General features: G+C 40.8%; 1 protein-coding gene and 1 long non-coding RNA gene across 2 annotated transcripts in view; both read right to left on the bottom strand.

Moving 5' to 3' along the window:
• The window catches only part of ENPP3 (ectonucleotide pyrophosphatase/phosphodiesterase 3), a gene marked incomplete at its 5' end in the record, with an annotated part of 89,915 nt that overhangs the window by 897 nt on the left and 68,997 nt on the right, over positions 1–20,021 (bottom strand). Inside the window, 4 exons of the mRNA XM_059700353.1 lie at positions 9,663–9,816; positions 11,403–11,535; positions 12,627–12,704; positions 15,401–15,536. Of these exons, the coding sequence (XP_059556336.1) occupies positions 9,663–9,816; positions 11,403–11,535; positions 12,627–12,704; positions 15,401–15,536 (501 nt within the window). The remainder of the gene's footprint in view (positions 1–9,662; positions 9,817–11,402; positions 11,536–12,626; positions 12,705–15,400; positions 15,537–20,021) is intronic.
• Positions 469–3,005, bottom strand: LOC132236890 (uncharacterized). The gene is made up of 2 exons (XR_009453401.1): positions 2,740–3,005; positions 469–1,278 (listed from the first exon to the last, which is right to left on the bottom strand). It is a non-coding gene; the product is annotated as an uncharacterized LOC132236890 (long non-coding RNA).

The raw sequence follows: 20,021 nt of genomic DNA, 5'->3' as shown, positions 1-20,021 counted from the left end.
CCATATTAATAGTATTTTGGGCATTATAAATGCCCAATAATAATGCTGTAATAAGTGACTTGGCACATGCCTCCTGAGTTCAAGAACATGAGTTTCTAGCATATACAAATAAAATTTCTGGGTCAGAGAGTCCATGAAACTTTAACTTTACCATATATAAGCCTAGCACAAAGGGTTTATACCAATTTGCACTTCCATTGGCAGTAGGTGATACCTCTGTTTCCCATCATCCTCCCCAAACTATGGTGTGAAATAGTGTTTTATCCCCGCGCTATTGCAGGTTGGTATCTTTTGAGTTATTTACTGGCCATTTGAATTTTAATAATTTTTTTACTATGCAAAAGTAAGTTCAGTAATTTAGAGTCATGGATTTCTATGAAATCCCAAATTCTTTATTTATTCATTTTCTAATATTCATATCATATTGGTAATTTTCAGTTAAAATTTTTCAAGTTAGAAAGCCTTAAATTTTGTGTAATTAGATGAGTGTGTCTTAATAACTCTCACTTGGCTTTAGCACAGTGGCATACTTGTTTTTTAAATATGCATGCTCAAAATAGGCAGCTATTATTTGAGCCAGAGGAAGTGTAAGAGGAAATTACTTTTTGTTTCTAACCATTAAAGCATTTCTCTGTGTGAGATTCATAATATGTTAATTTTTTAAAATAAATATGCAGTATACCAATTAAAGTTCCTATTTCCAATGGGATTCTAATTCATCCTTTTTTTCCTGCCTTTACTATTTTACATTTCAGTAGCATTTAATATTTTTTATTACTATTTTTTTCTTTGCTTTTTTTTTGTTTTTTGTTTTGTTTGTTAATCCTCACCCAAGGATATTTGATTTTTAGAGAGAGTAACATGGAGAGGGAGAAACAGAGAAAAGCATCATTTTAGAGAAATACATCAATTGGTTGCCTTCTGCATGCACCCCACCAGGGCTGGGGAACCTGCAACCAAGGTACGTGACCTTGGCCAGAATCGAACCGGGACTCTTCAATCCGCAGGCTGATGCTCTATCCCCTGAGCCTAACCAGCTAGGGCGATTGCTTTTTTCGTAAAGTTTTCTCCCACTGAGTTTACATTACTCTTCTCTCTCCTGGCTCATTTGGTACCCATCCAACTAAATGTTTACTGAACATCTGACAGTTTGCCCTCTTTTAAAATTGCAATTAAATTGTCTTAAAATATAACACAAAGCTTTACCTTGCAGGGGTGATACTCAAGCTCTTTGATACCAGAGAGTTCAATAGCACCAACCAATTTGCAGAGACCCAGCTATAGGCACTGCTCTAGTTGCACCAATACGTCCCAACAGAAAGCAGCCTTGAATGTACACAGATTTTATAAGCTGTATTTAAATCATACTTTTGATTATATAAAATCTATCCTACATAATAAAAGGGTAATATGCAAATCAACCAAACAGCAGAACTGGTTGCTATGATGCACACTGACCAGCGAGGGGGGGGGGGCGGGGGGGGCAGACACTCAACACAGGAACTGTCCCCAGCCCACAGGCCCCAATAGCCCCACAGGGAATGGAGAACCGAGGGTGGGTGGCGGCAGATGTGGGCAGAGCCAGGTCAAGGCCCCCACCCTGCCAGTCACCCCCCACACAGAGGGCAACTGGCAGCGGGGGATGGGGCCAGCGAGCGGGTGGGAATGGCCAACCTCTTGGTCCGTCCCCCAAGCTGGCAGGCTCCAATTGCCCTATGGTGAACAGGGAACTGGGGGGGGTGGAAGGAGGGGGAGAAGTGGCAGTGGGGGGCGGGGCCAGCTGCCAGCAGCTGGGGAAGATGGTCTTGATCGAACACCAGGCCTAGGGATCATAACCATGCATGAATTTCGTGCACTGGGCCTCTAGTTTATATATATTTGATTATATGTGTGTTAGAACTGTTACATAAATAGAAGTATTTTATATCCCCAAATACAATTTGCTTGTTAGTTTTTTGAGGCAATATTAGTTTCAGAATTTTTCTCCCCTAACCACTCTCTTATACTCTCTCCTTAACCACTTATAGTCTGGTTATTACTTCTAACACACTAACAAAACTGCTTTGTCAAAGAAGACCTAATTGAGTATATATATATTTTTTAGATCTTTCAATTATAGATGATCACATCAAACTTCTGAAAATTCCTCCTTTTATTTCCATAACTCTAACTACTTGTTTGATGACTTACTTGTTTGTGTTTGTTTGTTTCTTTTATATTTGAGGTAGAGATTTCCTCAACTGATCTAGATTTTTTCCATTCTGGAAGTATAGATATTTCCCTCAATTTGATTTTTATTTAACTTCCATTGTTTAATACCAAATCTATCTCTACAATGCTGATATTTCTTCCAAGGACTATACTTATATTGTTTAATATCTGCTGAATAACTTACAATAATCATAGTCACTTGGTCTTGTGGCAACATTTTCATTTATTTGAGAGGAATTTAATAATACACAATTGAAGGGAAAAGAAAAGGGATAAGGAGGGCAGAAAAGATGGTAGGGATAAGGGAAAAAAGAAAATAAATATAGCAATATGAATCTAGTTCCCTAGATCAAGTGTGAAGTGGGATTATAAACTATCATTTCTACATCTGTCTATTCCCTTAAACCTCTGATAGTGGGAATACCTCCCCAGATTAAGTGGTTAGAATGTTTAAAAGTGCATACTTTTCATACAACATGCTCCTTAAAGCAAGCCAACTATTTCATTGTGTGCTTATAGCACAATCACCTAATTCTAATGCCAGAGGAAGTATTGGCTGATTTGGACTTATTACTGGTACGGTTTGCATATGTACTGTGCTTTTGCGGCGATTTGATTATACAGGGTTTTTACCTATATACAATTTTACTTCATGCTGACTTTAGAATGTTAACTTCATAACTAGAAGTGATTTCTTGTTAATGGCACAATTAGCTTATTATTTATTAAGAAATCTTAGGATTTTATATGAAATATCTAATTTAATCCTCAACAGTTTCATAAGGGAGCTGATTTTTTTTTTTATAAAGATCTTTTTTTTTTTTTAAGATATATTTTATTGATTTTCTACAGAGAGAAAGGGAGAGGGATAGAAAGTTAGAAACATCAATGAGAGAGAAGCACCGATCAGCTGCCTCCTGCACACCTCCTACTGGGGATGTGCCCGCAACCAAGGTACATGCCCTTAACTGGAATCGAACCCGGGACCCTTCAGTCCGCAGGCCAACGCTCTATCCACTGAGCCAAACCGGTCAGGGCGGGAGCTGATTTTTTTAATACAGTTGAGGAAAATGACATTCAGTTATTTACCCAAAGAGGCCAAGTCAATAACTGAACCCAGGATTTTCAATTCTAAAACTTATTCACTTTATTCTATCCTACTCCTCATATATCCTCTTAGACTTCCAATCTGAAGACCATCAAGAACAAATTCATCCTTCCCAAAACAAATTCATCCTTCCCAAAACAACTGGTCTTATATATATCCTGGCCAGTCATGCCTCAATTTCAGTCAGTTTTGACTCTCATCTTGCCTTTCTCTTCCCTCATACCTAATTTACAGCCACATCTTATTAACTTCACAATTTCTCTTATAATAATAACTTAGTGTAAGTTCACTTGGTACTCATCATGTCTCATAAGTATCTTTATAGATTTTATATCCTTATTACTATAATGCAACTTCCTCAACATTTTGGAAAATGTCCAATTCATTAGTGATGATGTCCTACACAATAGAGAGGATGTCCTATTAATATGAGATCACTTCTACTTCGGATGATCAGGGAAAGTTTTGATCATTTGTACTTTACCTTGGAGTATAAGTAAAAAATTTTAGAAGATGGGTAATAAAAGGGCAATCTAGAGGACAGAAGAGCATGAGCAATGATGTCGAGGTAGGGAAACCCAAGATGCATTAAAGTTAAGGACTTTGGTTGGCCCAGAACTTGGGTCAGCAAGGGTCAACTGAAGGTAAATGTATACAGGTTGGGAGATTTGTGTTTGTTTATTCTTTTATTTGAGGTAGATAGAGTTGGGTATAAGAAAGTATGGTACATGATAATAAAAAACTAAATTTTAATAAGTTGGTAGTGGTGCACAGAGGTGAAGAAAAGGAGGGAGAACAAAAGACAATGAAGCCACTTCAGATTGATTTTCAGAAGGTGATAAGGGCCTAGACCAGGGATAGCAAAGAGTTCCTTTTTTGCACACCCATTCTAATCAGTCCATAATGGCTAACTAGAACTCCTGTGATAAACAACAATCTATTCCTCCTTCAGGGATAAAGGGGACCACCCTCTTTCTATCAGTCACCCAAGTCTGCCACTGGGAGAGGAAGTGAAGACTAATGGCTTACTCTTATATCAACTAAATAAAACTCTGACAAGAAAAAAGGAAGAGATTCTAGACTAGACTCTATCTAGTCTATATATAGACTATATCTCCCGAGAGTGTCATGTTTGGAAACTCTTTCTCACTCTAGGACTATGATTGACCCAATGTGTAGCCTCTAACCTTTGCCTTCTATCTTTAGTCAGTAAAAGGCCACTCAAAACACTCAAGTTCAAATTCTATCTTCAAGGTCTTGTCAAAATGTCACCTGCCCTATCAGGAAGTATTTTTCCTTTGAAATCTTATAGCAATTTGGTCAGTAGCACTGTGTGCCACTGATCACTTCTTCTATTTGACTAGGCTTCTAAGTGCTAGACAATGAGCTCTTTTGATAGAATTCATGTCTGATGTATCTGTGTGTCTCCCACAGTACATAGGATAGTGAAGACAGTTATGTGGGGAACACCTGAAAGAACAGAGATGAATTCTAATCTGGCCTAGAACCTAAACTTTAATTTCCAGTCTCTACTAACCTATGAGATTGTCCATGTGAATGCCTGTTTCTACAAAAACTGGACATGCCTGAACTTAATTATTCTATCTTCCTACCCGAATAGTTCTCATTCCTAATTCCCCTCTTTCTTTTTCATAATTATCTACATTTAAAATCTCTGATTCATCTTTAAGTCTCTCTTGCTTTCCCTTTGGCTCTTGCATCCAGTAAAATAGCAAACCCTCTCCATTCTACACTCCCTTCTTGAATGATTCTTCCTAATCCTTTCAGTCTGTTCAAGTTCTGCCCATCCTTCAGGGCCAATCCCTACTCTCGCCACATTTTATGTTACCCTTAATGATCACTCCAGCCAAATGTGTTTTGAATTTGAAACACTACAACCTTATTTGGCAATTAATTCTAACTTTGTGACATCTCTTATTTTTTAATTTGAAAAAGAATTCTATTATCGACTGGCCCATTTACATGTCTATATTTCATTTATATTTATTTATATTTCATTTATGTATCTCATTTACATATCAAAGTTATTTGTGAACTTCTTAAGGGAAGAAACATTGTATTCCTCCTTTGTGCATTCTAAAAAGTTTCTATTACAATACTGTGCACTTAATAGGTGCTCAGTATAATTGTTGAATAACTGCAGTAAAACACAATTATCAGGATACATATTTTTTCTACAAAGAACAAATATGCAACTTAACAAAAGGAAGATAAACGATCCAATCAAAAATGGGCAAAGGACCTAATTAGACACTTTTCAAAAGTGGACATACAGAAGGCCAAGAGACATATGAAAACATGCTTGAAGTCACTAATCATCCAAGAGATACAAATCTAAACAACAATGAGTTACCATCTCACACCTGTCAGAATGGCTAGCATCAACAAATCAACAAACGACAAGTGCTGGCGGGGATGTGTAGAAAAAGGAACCCTCATGCACTGCGGATGGGAATGCAGACTGATGCGGCCACTGTGGAAAACAGTATGGAGTTTCCTCAAAAAGTTAAAAATGGAACTCCCATTTGACCCAGTAATCCCACTTCTAGGAATACATGCCAAGAAATAAGAAACACCAATCAGAAAAGACATATGCACCCCTATGTTCATAGCAACATAATTTACAATAGCTAAGATTTGGAAACAGCCTAAGTGCCCATCAGCAGATGAGTGGATTAGAAAACTGTGGTACATCTACACAATGAAATACTATGCTGCTGTAAAAGAGAAGGAATTCTTTTTTTTTTTAAATATATTTTATTGATTTTTTACAGAGAGGAAGGGAGAGAGATAGAGAGTTAGAAACATCTATGTGAGAGATACACCGATCAGCTGCCTCCTGCACATCTCCTACTGGGGATGTGCCCACAACCCAGGTACATGCCCTTGACCCGAATCGAACCTGGGACCTTTCAGTCCGCAGGCTGACGCTCTATCCACTGAGCCAAACCGGTTTCGGCAAGAAGGAATTCTTACCATTTGCAACAGCATGGATGGAACTGGAGAGCATTATGCTAACTGAAATAAGCCGGTCAGAGAAAGATAAATACCAAATGATCTCACTTATTTGTGGAATATAATGAACAACATAAACTGATGAACAAAAATAGAGCCAGAGACATAGAAGCATCAAACAAACCACCCAACCTAAGAGGGAACACGGGGGTGGGGGGGTGGGGGAGGATGGTGTAAGAGATCAACCAAAGGACTTGTATGCATGCATATGAGCATAACCAATGGAAACAGACAGTAGCGGGGTGAGGGGTGAGGGCATGTGTGTGGGGGGTGGGAGCAGCTGGAGAGAAGTCAATGGGGGGAAAAGGAGACTTATATAATATTTTAAACAATAAAGAATTTAAATTAAAAAAAATAACATATATGCAAGTTGAAGTAATTATCCTATATAATAAAAGAGTAATATGCAAATAGACCAAACAGCAGAACAACCGAACAACCAATCAAAGCGTAATATGCTAATGATATGCTAAGATTGCTCAACTGCTCACTTTGCTTTTTTTTTGTTTTTTGTTTTTTTGTTTTTTTAAATATATTTTATTGATTTTTTACAGAGAGGAAGGGAGAGAGATAGTCAGAAACATCAATGAGAAAGAAACATCGATCAGCTGCCTCCTGCACATCCCCCACTGGGGATGTGCCCGCAACCACAGAACATGCCCTTGACCGGAATCGAACCTGGGACCCTTCAGTCCACAGGCCAACGCTTTATCCACTGAGCCAAACCGGTTTCGGCTCAACCGCTCACTTTGATGTGCACTGATCACCAGGGGGCAGACAGTCAACCAGTCGCTATGACTTGCACTGACCACCAGGGGACAGATGCTCCAACCGGTAGGTTAGCTTGCTGCTGGGGTCCGTCCGATCAGGACTGAGCAAGATGGGCCGGATACGCCCTGGAGCCCTCCCGCTGTCCTTCCCCAGCCCAAGCGTGCACCGGTGGGGTCCCTTAGCCTGGCTTGAGCCTTCTCGCAACCTGGGACCCCTCGGGGGATGTCGGAGAGCTGGTTTCAGCCCGATCCCACAAGCCACTCCTCTTAGGAGGGCACCAGATGCAGGGCTCATGGCTGGAAAGCCCAGCTGCAGGCCGATTAGACAGATTGGGCACAAGCCCGTGGCAGGCAGCGGCAGGTAGGAGCTGTAGGCAGCATTGGACTGTGGGTTTTGGCCCAATCCCTACAGACCACCCAGAGGGACCCCACCCATGCACGAATTCGAGAACCGGGCCTCTAATCCTGTCTAATAAAAGAGAAACATGGTAATTAGCCGTATGTCCGCTACCCTTCCCATTGGCTAATCAGGGCGATATGCAAATTAACAGCCAGCCAAGATGGCGGCCGGCAGCCAGGCAGCTTGAAGCTAACATGAGGCTTGCTTGCTTCAGTGATGGAGAACTCCAACATACCCCGCCTGCCTTGCCGGCCTCTGAGCTTGCAGTTTGAAACATTGTTACAATATAGAAGCTAAACATAACCCCAGAAACCTGCTTTCAGCCAGCCAGGATCACAGAGCTGGAGTTGATACAGTGTTTCGATTATAGAACTCAAACAAACCAGATACCTGCTTTCAGCAGCAGAGGCCTCAGAGCTGGAGCCAGAGCTAAAGCTGGCCCAGAATTAAAAAAAAAGAAAAAAAGGAGCGGTTGGGAGCTTCAGTCACCCGCCAGCCTGAAAACAGCCCTCAGCCCCTCACCCAGACTGGCCAGGCACCCCAGTGGGGACCCCCACCCTGAAGGGTGTGTGACCAGCTGCAAACAGCCATCATCCCCTCACCCAGGCTGTCCAGGCACCCCAGTGGGGACCCCCACCCTGATCCAGGACACCCTTAAGGGCAAACCAGCCGGCCCCCACCCATGCACCAGGCCTCTATCCTATATAGTAAAAGGGTAATATGCCTCCCAGCACCGGGATCAGTGGAGCCGCGAGGCCTCCCGGCACCGGGATCAGCGTGACGGGGGCAGCGCCCAAACCCCCTGATCAGCCCTGCTCTATGCCTGATAGAGGGGAGCTCTCCAACCCCCTGATCGCCCTGTGGCTCTGTGTGTGACAGGGTGCAGCGCCCCTACACCCCCCCACCCCCACGGGCCCTGCTCTGTGATGGGGTAGAGCCATAACCTCCCCATCAGTCCTGCCCTGAGTGTGACAGTGGCGGCGCCCCAACCCCCTGATCGGCCCTGCTCTGTGGGTGATAGAGGGTGGCACCCCAACCCCCTGATCTGCCCTGCTCTGAGTGTGACAGGGGGTGGTGCCCCAACTCCCCTATCGGCCCTACCTTGTGAGTGACAGGGGGGAGCTCCTCAACTCCCTGATCGGCCCTACTCTGTGCGTGACGGGGGGAGCTCCCCAACCCCCTGATGGGCCCTGCTCTGTGCGTGACAGGGGGCAGCGCCCCAACCCCCTGATTGGCTCTGCTCTGTGCGTGACAGGGGGTGGTGCCACAACCTCCCCATCGACCCTGCCTTGAGTGTGACAGGAGGCGGTGACCCAACCCCCCAATTGGCCCTACCCTGAGCGTGACTGAGGGTGGCATCGCAACCTCCCGATCCGCCCTGCTCTGTGCATGACAGGGGGCGGCGCCCCAACTCTCCAATGGGCCCTGCTCTGAGCCCGACCAGGGGCTGCACCTAGGGATTGGGCCTGCCCTCTGCCACCTGGGAGCAGGCCTAAGCCATCAGGTCGTTATCTCCCGAGGGATCCCAGTATGCCAGAGGGCACAGGCCGGGCTAAGGGACTCTCCCCCCCTACCCAAGTGCACAAATTTTTGTGCACGGGGCCTCTAGTTTATAGATAATTTGCCTTGATCCAGAAAGATTTTTACGGTGGACTAATGCATGATATTTGAAAGGGAATGTTACTTGAACTAAGTTATTTTGTATATTTATATTTTTATATATGTATATTTAATTTCAGATCTCATGTTTCAAGTTGAAGTTTTTATATTTACACATTCATTCAAGAAACATTAATCTAGTGCCAACTTTGGGACAGAACCTTCAAGTTTGTGTTCAGAATCAAAATATTAATAAGACACCCCCCTCCCTTATTAGTGAGTGTGAATAAAGTATAAGTACATAAAATATGCATATATAAACACATGTTCATGTAGGCACATACATGTTTAAATTGTAATTAATTACATAAAGACCAATAGTCTAAGGAAAGGTTTTTAAGTTAGATATTTTTCATACACCTCCACCCAGAAACACCTAACAGAATATATTGTAGTCAGAGCCACTTTTATGAGAGTCCAGATGAGCTCTGACTGATTGTTTCCTTAGGTCTCAGGGACTCTCCCACTGCATACTCACCGGGCAGCTCTCCACATTAGTAGGTCGGTGAGGGATGACAAAGGATAGAACGTCCAGCCACCCAGGGCAGGTGTCGGGGGTGTAGCTCTTATTTTTACAACTAGTCAGCACCACAAAGTAGTGTGTTGGGATGGGAACACTACCGTTGACATATCTAAAAACAAAATTGAAAAGATTTGATGTCATACATTTACTTCTAAAGATTATAAACGCCTCGATATATATCTTAAAGAAATGCCAAAGTAAAAAGAAAGTAAATGACTAGAAAGTACAAAAGCATACCATGTACTTTTGGGTGGCAATGAGCAGAACAGAGATCTATTGAAGTCCAAGCTTGGTTATTTTGCCTTTATGGGGAAACGTTAAACTACAAAGAAAAGTAGAGCATGATATCATGCCTCCTGTGTTTCCTAGTTTTGTTGACTTTGTACTTCATAGTGACATTGTCTAAAAGCAGAGGCTGAGAAAGAAGCCCGGAATAGACTCCAGCTCTAGCTATGCACTCCCACTGGATGTCTGATGTGTTCTAATCCTCTAGCATTCCATGCCTTACTGAGTTTCCTCAACTTCACAGTGTAGACATGGGGATAAATCCATACAACTGATATGACATTCCTGCATTTTCAGATAACAAACATGAAAGTGCTTTTGAAAGTTTTAAGTGCAAAATAAAGTTAAGCTAGTATGAGTCCTCTAAAAGCAATATGAGCTGGTGTAAGTAGTAACATATGATTGTGACTGAGAATTTCTGCATGGACTCAGCACTACCCTGGCTTTGTATACTGGCTTTACCACTTACCAGTTGTGGAACATAGGCAAGTTATTTAATTTTTCTGTGCTTCAGTTTCCTCATCTCTAAATGGGGGCTAATGGAATCTAACAAAGGATGTTTTGTGGACTAAATGAAATATATGTGAGTGCTTAGAAAACACCTAGCGGGGAGCAAAGTGCTATCCAACTGTCTGCAGAATTATGAAATAGTGTAATATACAATGGATACACACTGAAATAAGGACAAGGCAAACAAAACACCAACAAGCCACATACTGAGTAGTCATATATGTTACTTTATCAGAAGGTACCGGTAGAAATCATTGCTTTACTTACATGATCTAGGCTTAGACAATACAATTGTTTACTTTGGCCTTTTATACATTTTGATAATAAAGAGAAATAATGGATGAAGCTTTTAAATCTCTCTATTCCTCTGTGCTGCATTCAAAGGTAATTCTTCGCAACCTATTATGACCAGGTTTAGTACAAAAATGTAGTGAAGTAGGACTAGCTTTCAACATGAAGCCTACACCCTCTCTTGGAAGATACTTTTATGAGTCATCTACTATTGGACAATATTATGAATTGTCACTAGTTGTTTTTTTGTTTTATTTTTTATTGCTGGACTGGTTCTATATTTATCAGCAGTACAGTGTCTTCCCCATCTCAACCTTTACAAAATTACACTTATTCTTTTGCCCGTTAGTTTAGAATTTTTCCAAATATAAATTTTGCTAAACTTTTCCTAGACTTCATTATTTCTTTGCCCATTAGTTTAAATTTTTGCCATGTAAAATTTTTGCTAAATATTTAGATAGACTAGTTAAAAACAGTCAACAATGACGTTTTTATGTAAATATACTATGTAATATTTAGAATACTGAGCTTTTATTTAAAATATTGAGACTTCCCTTCATGATGCTCAATTGCTAAATCAAAAAGTCCACTTGGTTTCAAATTACTTACTCTGTAATTTCACTTGGATCATCAAAATGACCATCATAATTATAATCAAATACTGGTCCACTAACAACATTTACTCCATTTCTTTCCTTGGCATGTTCTAGAAGAAGAACACTGTGGAAGTAATCCCATATTTCTAAAAATAAAAAAAAATAAGGTGTTAAAAATATCTACCTCTATTGAACATGCAAATATTTTCTATTATAGACATGTACTTTAAATAGCATCAAGTTCTGCTTCAATAATTATCAGTGCTAATTGGGTAATTCTGCAAAATAATCCATGCAACAAAAATAAACAGCCACACCTGGCTGGTGCTGCTCAGTGGTTGAGGTCACGGTTCATCTCTGGGTCAGGGCGTATGCCTGGGTTGCAGACTCGGTCCCCAGTAGGGGGCATGCAGGAGGCAGCAGCTGATCAATGGTTCTCTCTCATCATTGATGTTTCTATGTCTCTACCTCTCCCTTCCTCTCTGAAACCAATGAAAGTATATTAAAATGAATAAATACATAAATAGCCACATTGATAAAAAGCCTTTTGTTGTGAATGTAGTGCAGTCTTGAATTACTATAAAATATGTCTCTAAATTTCTCCTCAGGGCTGAGTTGCTTTGGAGACAGTGAATATTAAAAAAAAAAAAAAAAAAAAAAAAAAAAAAAAAAAAAAAAAAAGGTCAGAATACACATACTGCCTTATGACTCTAAGGATAAATACCTTTTATTTACTTATGGTGAGTGTCAGTAAAATGTTGTCTTGTGAATAGTTCTTCACAGTTAAGTTAGGATAAAAAAAAAAGTATCAAAATTCTGCCCTAGCTGGTTTGGCTCAGTGGATAGAGCATTGGCCTGTGGACTGAAGGGTCCCAGGTTTGATTCTAATCAAGGGCACATGCCGGGGTTACAGACTGGATCCCCAATGTGGGGCATGCAGGAGGCAGCCAATCAATGATTCTCTCTCACCATTGATGTTTCTATCTCTCTCTCCCTCTCCCTTCCTCTTTGAAATGAATAAAAATATATTTTTTAAAAATTTATCAAAATTTTAACAAGTCACCTAGGTGAAGTAAGTTAAAAAGAAATTATGTCAGAGAGCCTCTTGTTCCTATATTTAAAACATTAAAATGAGATGACTCAGTATCAGGAACAAATTTCAATAAGAGATGTTTAGTTTGTAACATTAAAGAGCCGCTTCAATATTTTTAAGTTAATAATCTAAACATATACTTACTTTGGAATGCTTCATACATAGGGACCAAATTACTTGTAATTAAGGCATCATATTGACTATCAGAAGTTCTATTGTATGCTGCAAAAAAAATTAATTGTATTAAATCTAGCTACAAGAGAAAATATGACATACTACATAATAGGCAAATGACTATTACATACTAATGTAAATTAGTAGTACTAACAAAAATACTAAGTACTCTCCGTTAGGGGCCATCACTAATGCAGTTTTAGGCACTTGATACCAACCTTCCTGTATCTGTGAATCTGATAGGTAGGAAAATAGAATCTTTGTAGATACAATCAAGTTAAGAGTCTCAAGATGAAGTTATCCTGGATTTAGAGTAGAGTAGACTCTAAATCCAGTGACTCAAATCCTTATAAAGAGGGAAAGGTTGAGAAGAGGGGAGACTCAGGGAGAAGGCCATGGGAAGCCAAGGCAGAGATCAGAGGGATGCAACTTCAAGCCAAGCGACACCTGGAGCCCCTGGAAGCTGGAAGAGGTAAAGAATTCTCCCCTCCCTCTATTCTCTCCTTCAGGGGGCACATGGCCCTGCAGACACCGTGACTTTGGGCCTCTGGCCTCCAGAACTGTGAGAGAAGGCATTTCGGTTGTTTCAAGGCCACCAAGTCTCTTACCGCGGCTCTAGGAAACTAGTATAATGCCAATATGAATGCGTAGTTATTGAATGTGCACAAAACAATAATGCTATTCTAAAGAACTCTTCCCAAATAAAATTTTCTTTAAAAGTGAGTTTTAACTCAGTGAAGACTGCAGATGACACTCCAAAGGGTTGGCTTTGAGGACTCATGGACTCATGCTGAGGACGCCAGCACGGTGAGCGCTGGGTGTGTGCTCTGGAGCCCCCCTCCCTGCCTGCCAGCTGAACCACTGAGCTAAGTGCTATGTGCCTCTGTTTCATTTGTCTCATGGCATCTATCCATGGAAGTACTGTGAGGGCTAAAGAAAATGCAAGCCTATACATACATGTGTATTACAATACAGTGGGGCCTTGACTTACGAGTATCCCGACTAACGAGTTTTTTGAGATACCAGCAGACTTTTTGCATTGAGTTGACAGAGTAATTTGAGTTAATGAGCTCCTTAACGAGCTCCTTAATGAGTTCAGTATCGGAACGAATTAAACTCATAAGTCAAGGCCCCACTGTACTTTTTATATTTAAACTACCTTTGAGTCTGAAGTAAAACTGAAACGAAAGACCAGTGGATGGGTACCAAAGAACAAGGAAAATATAAGTTGTTGGTTGATTTCACGTGCTGTTCACAGTCCTCAGATCCCCTATAAGGCTCTTCTACTTTTAAACTAAGCCCTGAAAGTTGGGAGGGCGATATAGCATTACCCCCATTTTCAGAGAGGAAAAAAACAAACAAACCCACAAGAATTAGCTTATTGTGGCATTTTTAACAGAATTTATAGTGAAAAGTTAGAAGAAAGTTTCACTTTATCCTTAATATTTTTAAGACAAACTGTGTAGTTACAATTTCATTCCCTTGTTGAAGCAAATATATAGGTACCAACCAGCATCCCATGGCTTAACAGATACAAATTTATATGCCAATTTAAAAACACTTATTAATAAATTGCTCAAGTCTTTTAAGGTTTATCCTAGGGTTTGCATAAATTCAGTAGCTCTAATTGTCTCTAGATATTTTAATAAGATATATCAATTTACTTATCCTAATTCTGTGTTAGAAGTTTACATTGTAATGCTACTTGCTGTCATTAACCCTTTTCCCTCCAACCATGAATTTCAAAATCTTAAAATTATAGATCTCTACATTGATCTCTTTGGTCATGGCTTCCAGAAAAATGAAGCCAGCCTTAGCCGGTTTGGCTCAGTAGACAGAGCATTGGCCTGCAGACTGAAGGGTTCTGGGTTCGATTTCAGTCAAGGACACACACCTAGGTTGCAGGCTCAATCCCTCACCCTGGTCAGGGTGTGTGCGGTAGGCAACCAATCCGTGTCTCTCTCACCTCAATGATTCTCTCTCTGTTTCTTCCTCTCCTTTTCACTCCCTCTAAAAAAAAAAAAAAAAAAAAAAAAAAAAAAAAAAAAAAAAAAAAATCCTCGGGTGAGGATTAACAACAACAACAAAAAAGAAAAGTGAAGCCAAATATCAGGAGTAAACCCATTGCCAGAAGCTGAAATGGTTGAAAATCTCATAGGTGAATTAATTAAAATAACATTTCCTGCTGAGCAGGGAAGAGAGGTGAGTTTTAGAAAAATCACACTGGTTTTTGCATGTTCCCAAAAGAGATGCTTTCTAAAACAACAAACAAACAACAACAAAAACTTCAAGTTCATTCTGCTGCTTAATCCACAGTTTGAAAGTGTTGGCTATACAGCATGAGTGAGTGAGAGGCCTGAATTCCAGCCGGATTTCTTTTCAGGGGCACAGCTGCATCCTCGATACAGTCCTTAGCTTGGGCAGCAGCCAGAAAAAACGTTTTTTCAGACGCTTATTTCCCTCTCCAAAGAATCTTCAGTTTTAAAATTAAATTTAAACCTGCCGAACTTTCTGAACATCTGGGCCAGATTAGAGCTCATGTGTGGTTCCCGCTGCAAAATTTATTAGTCTTTATTATAGCTGTTGCCCTGCTTCGGGCCAGTCCACAACCACTGGAAGCCTCCTGGGCAGCTGCTTCAGCCCAAGCAGATAGTTTCGCTGGCGAGTATATGTTTAAGGCACAAGCCCACATCCAGCTGATGAGGGCTTTCTAAGCTGCTGCTCTAAAAAAGAGTTATACTAACCCGGAGGATAGAGGAAGCCGTGGGTGATATTCTGGTGTGGTAAATAGAAGGAACATTTTTGGCTCTCAGAAGGAGCAACCCTGACATCAGCCCGCAGACAGTCTGGGACAGTGGGAGGAAGAGGTGATGTGTCTCCCTGTTGAAAGAGAGAAAAGAAAAAAAAAAAATTACGCCCACAGTTGTGGCTCACCCATCACCTTATATGGTTTGTAACTTCCCTAGAATGTTTTTCATTTCACCTTTTTCCTATTTTCTTAGTGAATCAGGTCTACGCAAGCAATGAAAATGGATGTCTTCAGCAATGTTTTCTTCTGTGGTTCCCTTCTGGCTAGGGACACCAGGAGGGCAAATCAAATACACCTTGGAAAGGAATACTTGTGGTGTAAAACCTGAATCGAGAGCAGAGGAATAATGGGAGCTACTGCTAAAAAACAAAATCCTTTTTAGGATATAACTTCAGGGGGGTGATATATGTTGTACTTGCAAATAAAAATTGAAAATAAAATCTAAACTTTAAGAAAATACATATTGAACTAAGATATTATTCTTCCATTGGGCAAGAACATCTATGAACCTAAGATTAATTCACAGAAGCTGTAAGTGGTCTAAACTTACTTATTTGGAGATTTCAGTAAATTTTAGTTATGCTTTGTTCATCATGAAATATAAAAATTTTTTAAATACTTTCCTTTGTAACTCTAATACCATAATGTATTCCACTAGTAAGCATCTTATAAATGTGCTAACACCAATATTTAAGGTAACATAGTATGAAGTTATTATTATATTTTGATTAGCATATAATCATGAGTAAGTAAAAACTTTGCTATTCATTTATTTTTTTTCCAGAGATTTTTTACTTATATGCCCTCAAATGCCTACAATGTATATATTTCTTAACAAATTTTATAATTTATAAAAATAATTTTAAATTACGATATCCTTCTTCTATTTACTGCTTTGCACTAAAAGCAAAAATTAGCTCTGGAGTCTAAAATTCAGTAATCATTCTGTCAAACATTCGCAATGAATACCTTAAGCTTACACAATGTTATAAGTCAATTTATATCTCGATAAAGCTGAGAAAAAAACAAACAGATCAATTCACAAAGGAAAAGGCAACATACATTGTGTGCTATAATCATAGACAGAAAATACCATGAGGAGATATGGAATAGGTAGGACATGAAGATAAACCTGGGGAAAGCCAAACAAAGAATGGACCTTCTAACATGGTGCAGTTGGAAAACACGATATGGCCCTGGCCACTGTGGCTTAGTTCATTGAGCATCATCCCATGTCACAGGTTCAATTCCCAGTCAGGGTACGTGCCCAGGTTGCGGGCTCCATTCTCAGCATGGGGGCATCCAGGAGGCAGTAGATCGATGTTTCTCTCTCCCCCTACTTCCCTTTCTCTCTCTAAAATCAATGAAAACATCTTTTTTTAAAAACCACCATAGTGGAGTGAGTAGACTTCTCAACTTGATTGAATACACTTTTCTTTGCTCCCTTCTGAAATCCTATTAAAAGGACAGTAATGCTAAAGATGTGTAACGGATGACAAGAAACTTTCAGATAAATATATTTGTTTACAATTGTAACCTGACTTAGACCAGTAAACACCTACAAATAAACATCTATGGTTGAGGAAAGCACAAAGAAGTAGATTCCTACTACAGAACCCCAAGGTAGAACTTGATGTCTCTTTAAGACAAGGGATGTGTATAGGGATGTAAAGAAGAGGATAGGTTGAAAGTCCGTAGAACAGGCTAAACAGAATCTTCACTCACAGGAGAGGCTGAACCAAAGGAGTAATCAGACTAAAGGACACTCCAGAGAGCAGGTGCACCATCCTAAAAGCAATGGAATTAAATAAAAATCTATATACTAAATGATAAGATTCTCCCCGTCTCACTGTCCCTATGTAGCCTGCCAATCCTACACCATGGGTCAGATTAAAAGTGTCCCTTTTTGTCCCTACCTGGTTTGACTCAGTGGCTAGAGCATTGGCCTGTGGACTAAAGGGTCCCAGGTTCAATTCTGGCCAAGGGCATATGCCTGGGTTGTGGGCTTGATTCCCCCCCTCCCCCCCCCCCGCCCAGTAGGGGGCATGCAGAAGGCAGTCAATCAATGATTCTTTCTCATCATTGATGTTTCTATCTCTCTACCTCTCTCCCTTCCTGAAATCAATAAAAATATATATATATTTTAAAAAGTATCCCTTTTTGGAAAACACACCATCCTAAAAGGCAGATTAGATACTGACAATTGGGAGTACTTGATACATAGTCTGATTTTTATCCTGATCAACCTATAGCAAAGCCTATCAGCTGGCAAGCCCAGCTATGCAGCTTAGTGCCTCACCATCCTACCTAATAAAGAAGGAATATGCAAATTGACCATCACACCATCACAAAGATGGCAGCACCCACAGTGGAGGCGGGGTTTCTGCAACACAAGATGGCTGCGCCCACAGCAGAGGCTGAGTTCCTGTAACAAGCCTTAATGAACAATCAGCAGGGACCTGAGGCTGTGTGGCACTGAGCCAGGGCAGGGACCTGGGGCTGTGCCCCCCCCCACACACCCGGTGGGGTTTGCCAGGGGACCTCAGGCTGCTCCCCCCGCCCCCGCACCAGGTCAGGGGACCTGAGGCTGCACCTCCCCCCCACCACCACCCAGTGGGGCTTGACAAGGATGGGGCCGGCTGGGTCTGAATCTCACCCAGTGGGGAGGGGGGGGGGAGGGGATGCCAGCTGGGTTTGGGTCTTGCATGATTTTGAGGTGCCATGGGTGGGTTGGGACTTGATTCTGGGTCCCGCAACACGCCCCAGACTCTGACAGGAGAAAAATTTTCATATACATTTTACTAATTTTCTTTCATCACTGACACTTCTATTATAGAGAAAGGGCAAATAGCAATATTAAAATATTTCCTCTAATTAATCCCCTTTTAATGTGCATGAATTTTGTGCACCGGGCCACTAGTTAAAATATGAGCTGATAGCCAGGGACCACCAGACATTTTGTGGGGGTGGCTAGCTCCTCAGAGAGGTGAGAGTATTTATAGCATCCACATAGAAGAAGCAGGAAGCAATAGAAAAGGATAGAGATCACAGAAAGAGCTCTTGGGATTTAGAACTATGACAGCAGAAATAAAATATTCAATAAGATCTATAAGATTAAGTTGCTAATGTCTCTCAAAAAGTTGAATTAAAGATGAGAAATAGAAAAAAAGTAGGGAACATGTAAAAACATTAGATCAGTCCAAAAAGTCCACTGTCCTAGTAATTTTGAAGAAGGAATTATTTCTAAAATTCTAAAGCTAAACCATCAATTAAGCATATACATAGAATAAGAACCTTTTGAGACACACAAAGTCTCAACAATGTGTCTTCTCTTCTTCTTTTCTCAGGAAGCTGCTGAGTGAAATAATCCACCAAAACAAGAAGTAAACCAAGAAATATGAAGATATTTGTGTTAGAGGCAGTGGATTAACTCTCACCATTTATTTCACTTTCCTGGTGGCAGACACCAAAAAGCTAAAAACATTTGTTTATATTCTTTCAAAAAAAATCCATCACAGCAAACAGTCCTGAATGGCTAAGTTTCTTTGGTTGGCATAAATGGAGACACAAAGATGTGAAATGGGAGAACCAGGACTATTGATCGCTGACTGAGTTAGCCCCACAGACTCCAGAGCATTGTGAGTTGATGTTTCCTATCACACATCTTTTATCATTTTACTCTAACACTTCATATGGTTAAGTTTTATTTGAAGAAATGCACAATACAGAAATGTACCCATTGATGCATTTTCTATAATGCGAGGAAAATGAAATGGCTGTCTTCAACAGTTAAAATTATGAAAATGGTAAGGAAGGAAGTTGATTATAATTTTCCATGAGACTGCAGCTGTGAAAGTTGGGCTCAAAATGTTTACTATTTTCTCAAAGTGGCATAGATTTTTGGATTGGGGGAAATGGACTAGGATGGTATTGGCCAGAAAGTACTGAAAAAGGGTTACATGTTCTGTGCTAACTGAAAATCTTACATACCGGACTTGAACTCCTAAATATAATAAGTGCATCAAAACTAAGAAAGATAGGATGTGGCATCCTTTGCAAAGGTAAGCTTAGGTAACAGGCAGCCCTCTAGAAGGATGGAGAGGAGGTAAGGTCACTTCAATTCTGAGTCTTGGGCTACCAACCAACTCCCCCTGTCCCCCAACCCCCTCCCAAACCACCCCCCCCCCCACCACATCAACACTAATAAAAGAGAAAAATGGTAATTGGCGTACGACGATACCCTTTTCATTGGCTAATCAGGGCTATATGCAAATTAACTGACAACTAAGATTGGCAGTTAACTGACAACTAAGATTGGCAGTTAACTGCCAACAAGATGGCGGTTAATTTGCATATGTAGGCACAATGCAGGGAGGCGAAAGGGAAAGCAGGAAGAAGCCCCCTGCCACTGACAGTGATGGAAACCCAGGGGGGAGTTAAGAGCTGGGGGGCAGGGCAAAGGCGGCCCTGGGGCCGCCTTTGCCCTGCCCCCCAGCCATGATTAGAGAATCAGGTGCCTTTTCCGCCCTGGCCAGTGATAGCAGGAAGTAGGGGTG

This window comes from Myotis daubentonii, chromosome 6 (genome assembly GCF_963259705.1).
Source record: "Myotis daubentonii chromosome 6, mMyoDau2.1, whole genome shotgun sequence".
NCBI lineage: Eukaryota > Metazoa > Chordata > Mammalia > Chiroptera > Vespertilionidae > Myotis > Myotis daubentonii.
This window is presented reverse-complemented; position numbering and strand designations above follow the sequence as displayed.